The 3,908-nt window shown below is 52.9% G+C and overlaps 1 protein-coding gene across 5 annotated transcripts in view; it reads right to left on the bottom strand.

Moving 5' to 3' along the window:
- The window catches only part of Arhgef10l (Rho guanine nucleotide exchange factor 10 like), a 146,795-nt gene that overhangs the window by 52,386 nt on the left and 90,501 nt on the right, over positions 1–3,908 (bottom strand). For 3 of the 5 annotated variants that reach the window (XM_028753940.1, XM_028753939.1, XM_028753942.1), the window contains 2 exons: positions 2,910–2,924; positions 2,491–2,672 (listed from right to left, as the gene is read on the bottom strand). In XM_028753940.1, the coding sequence (XP_028609773.1) occupies positions 2,491–2,672; positions 2,910–2,924 (197 nt within the window). The remainder of the gene's footprint in view (positions 1–2,490; positions 2,673–2,909; positions 2,925–3,908) is intronic. The other 2 variants (XM_028753941.1, XM_028753943.1) reach the window with 1 other exon arrangement.

Raw genomic sequence — 3,908 nt, forward strand, 5'->3', positions numbered from 1 at the left:
GAGAGAGAGAGAGAGAGAGAGAGAGAGAGAGAGAGAGAGAGAGAGAGCAAACAAGAGAGAGAGACAGAGAGACAGCGACAGAGCAGGGGGGGACGGCACAGAGAAGCCCTTGGATGGCACCTTGGGAACAGGGTGGTAACCAAAGTCATGGTTCCTCAGGCTGCCTAAGGGAACTGAGGCCTCTTTCTGGATTTTCACTGTGAGCAGTTAAAAAGCAGGTGTGCATCCCATGGCTCCTAGACAGTGTGACTTTAATGCCACATTCTTCTGCATGGGGTCAGAGGTTTTGAGGATCTGGGAGCTGAGTGGAGCGGTGTCAAGATCAATGGGAACCAGCAAAGGGGTGCACGGGACGGCAAGGATGCCCTGAAAACGTTCAAAGGATGGATGTTGGTGGGGAAATGGGGTTCCACATGAATCGCCCTGTAGGACTTGGGGGGACCCACTCATGGGAAAGCATGCTGCGTCTGTAGTGTGAGCAACTCAGGTCCAACAAAACAAAACTGTCACAATACAGCAACGTGTGGGCTATTATTATTTTTGGAATATTATTTATTGTCCTGCAGTGTTATTTTTTAAAGGAATGATTTATTTCATGTATATGAGCACACTGTCACTCTCTTCAGACACACCAGAAGAAGGCATTGGATCCCATTACAGATGATTGTGAGCCACCATGTGGTTGCTGAGAATTGAACTCAGGACCTCTTGAAAAGCAGTTGGTGCTCTTAACCACTGAGCCATCTCTCCAGCCCTGTAGTGTTAGTTTTATCTAGTTTGTGTTTTATTTGGATTTTACCCTCACTCAAGGGCTAAAAGCACACATGTTCAGTGCAGGAAGCTTTCCCTGTGTCTTGATTTGTGTAACAATATGATAAACAAAATAATCTAAGGCCAACCAGGGGTCTACAGAGCCTCTTGCCTTTCAAGGGGGTCAGACTGCAGAGGGACAGAGTCAGGTACACAGGGGTTCCCAGAGCAACAGTCTGGGGGTGGGCAGGAAGAAGGGAGTGGAGTGAGGTTGAAGGGACCCAAGAAGGACAAATGGACTGGGGACCGGCCCTCTCTCGTCTCACACACAGATCTGGAAGGGGCACAGTGGCACTGCCTCAGAGGGTAGAACAGCTGTTGCAATCATGCCTCAGAACTTCCAGCGTCTCGGGGCCCAGTGAGGCAAGCACTCAGGCAGGGCTGTGGGCAGAGCGGCCGTGAGGAGGGGAAGCGAAACCAGAGCTCCTCTTGACCCTGGCAGGTGCCGTGAGTGTGCAGTGCTCCGTCCTGCTGGGCCTGTGGTTTAGTATCTCTGGGAGCCAGGCCCTGGCTGAAACGGAGGTTCCGTGAGGCCGACTATCAGTCAGCCATTGCTGTTAATATTACAGGATCTGGAATCTCCTAGGAGACACACTTCTGAGCACTGTGAGGAGTTGCCAGATTAGTGGGAACCAAAATGGGGAGATCCTCTCAGAAGGAACGTGGGCCCTGAACAGCATGCACCTCTCTTTGCTTCCTGTCATGACCTCCCCACTGTGAGGAATGTACCCCAAACTCAGCTTTCCTTCTTTAACTTGCTTTTTTTTTTTTTTTTGATATTTTTATCACAGCAATGAGAAAAGTAACAACAAGAAAACTCAGCCTGGGGCCTAGAAAGTCCGGGATGGGGTTCTGTCCCAAGCTCAGGTCATCAGAGAGATCGGCTTGGAGACGGTGAGGAAGGGTACCCTTGACTCAAATAACAAGAAAGGGCACAGACTGGGGAAGACCCTGCAGCTGAAGGCGATACACACCTGGGCCAGGACCCCAGGAGGTCAAAGAGCCACAGTGGGAGAGGGAGGCAGACAGATGTTCCCAAGAGGGCCACACAGGCCTGTATCCCAAGAGAATCAGAGCACTCAGGTGGTGGTGGTATCCTACAATATACATACAGCACACTTGAAAGGGCCAGTTCTAGGGAGGGCGGGGGGACAGAGAGAGAGAGAAAAGCAGCCAGAGGCTCCTGCAGAGGTCCATATGCACAGAGGTGGAGGCCATTTTGCAGGCCGAAAGCAGACAGGGAAATGCTACCAAACACGATGCTCGCATCTTCAAGCATAATGTGAGAGGTTGGGTCAGGATGGGGAGACAGGGACCCAGGAAGAAACAGACAGACCTGAGTTCTCGAGCACCCCTGTAGGTCAGGGGGTAAGGTAAGGACCCCAAGTTCCACGATGTACCAGGAAGCATGTTAGGTACAGACAGAAGGCACCTGTCCAAGAGCCGACAGGAGGCAGTTAATAGTCAAGTCACACTTGGCCTGTGTCAGTGTGTGAGCTGTACATGAGGGAGTGTATGCAGGGTGTGCGGCAGCCATGAGACCACAGGGACGTGCGTGTGCAAGAGAAGCCACAGATCTGCACTGAGGTACAATAGCAAGAATCTCTAGGCCCAGCCCCTACCAGCCCTGGCCCCAGTTCTCCAGCTCACAGGTGACAGGCGGCAGCCAGCAGTACTCACTCTGGGCCTGCCCTGCAGCGGTGGCCTTCTTGGCTCCAGCATGCTGGATGAGCAGATTGTCCTTGTCGTAGGCACCGCCGTCCTGACCCACCTCGACCACCTGCACCTGAGGCAGAGCCGTGTTCCACTTCACCACGTACTTGGGCCCCAGAGGCACCAGGCTGCTGATCTCCAGCTGGCCCCTGTGGGTTGGAAGAAGAACTCTGGAGAGCCTGCTGCAGCCCAGCCCGGAGGCCACACAGCTCCAGCTCCCAGCACCTTAGCTCAGCCAGGCTCCAGACAGCACAAGCGCAGGACCTCAGGCCCAAACCAAGCCAGGCCAGGCAGTGCAGGAAAGCCACACCAAGGCATTACACCAGGGAGCCCAGGGCCCAGAACCAGAGTCACATGCCTGAGTCCCCAAGCCACAAGCTACCTACCTGTGGTTGGAGGGCCTGGAGAAAAGACAAAAGGGGTATGTGTTATTGGGATGGGGCACTCGTGTGAGGCTGAGGACTCTGGGGGGGCCAGCCACTGACCTGGGCGGCAGGCACGGAGGGAGGGACAGCTCCAGAGTGGAGGCATGGCCACCTAGGCCAGGTGTGAATAGAAGGCCTCCCTGGGCCTCAACCCACCATCCTCTCTGATTCTGACAGCAACCTTTCTAGCAGCTTTGGGACCCCAGAATAAAAATTCAGCAAAGTGAAGTGCCTCAGCCGCACTGGCAAACGGGCGTCCCCAAACTGAGCACTCATGCCCCACTCCTCACACGTGGTCAACCCTGAACGTGTAAGGCTGAGAAGGGCAGTGGTCATGCCCCTGGCCCTGCTGGGTGTCTGGACATAATGACTCACAGTGGCAGGGACTGTCAAGGTGGCTCAGTGGATAAAGTTACTCGCCACCAAGCCTGTTCACCTGAGAGTTTGATGCCCAGGATCCAAATAGAGAGAAGAGTGAGAACTGACTCTAAAGATTGTGCTCTGACCTACGCATCATACACACACATGCACACGCACATACACATACATATGCACATATGCATACATGCACATGCACGCACACATACATATGGAACACACATGTGCATGCATACACACACATGCACATATGTATACATGCAATGCACACACATGTGCATGCACACACGAATGCATACACAGATTCACACACATATGCACATATGCATACATGCACTTGCATGCACACATACAAACACACACACAGGCACACATGCACGCACACATGCTTACATGTGCACGCGCGCGCACACACACACACATGGGCATGCACGCATACATGCACACACATACACACTATGAGTACCCAAGCTGAGAGGTAGGAGAACAGGCCTGGGTTGACAGTCACTGAACACTTCCTGTCCTGACTCTAACAACTGCACCAGGCTATGTCCTAGATTCTTTTTTTTTTTTTTTTTTTTT

Source organism: Grammomys surdaster, unplaced genomic scaffold, assembly GCF_004785775.1.
Source record: "Grammomys surdaster isolate TR1022 unplaced genomic scaffold, NIH_TR_1.0 125977, whole genome shotgun sequence".
NCBI lineage: Eukaryota > Metazoa > Chordata > Mammalia > Rodentia > Muridae > Grammomys > Grammomys surdaster.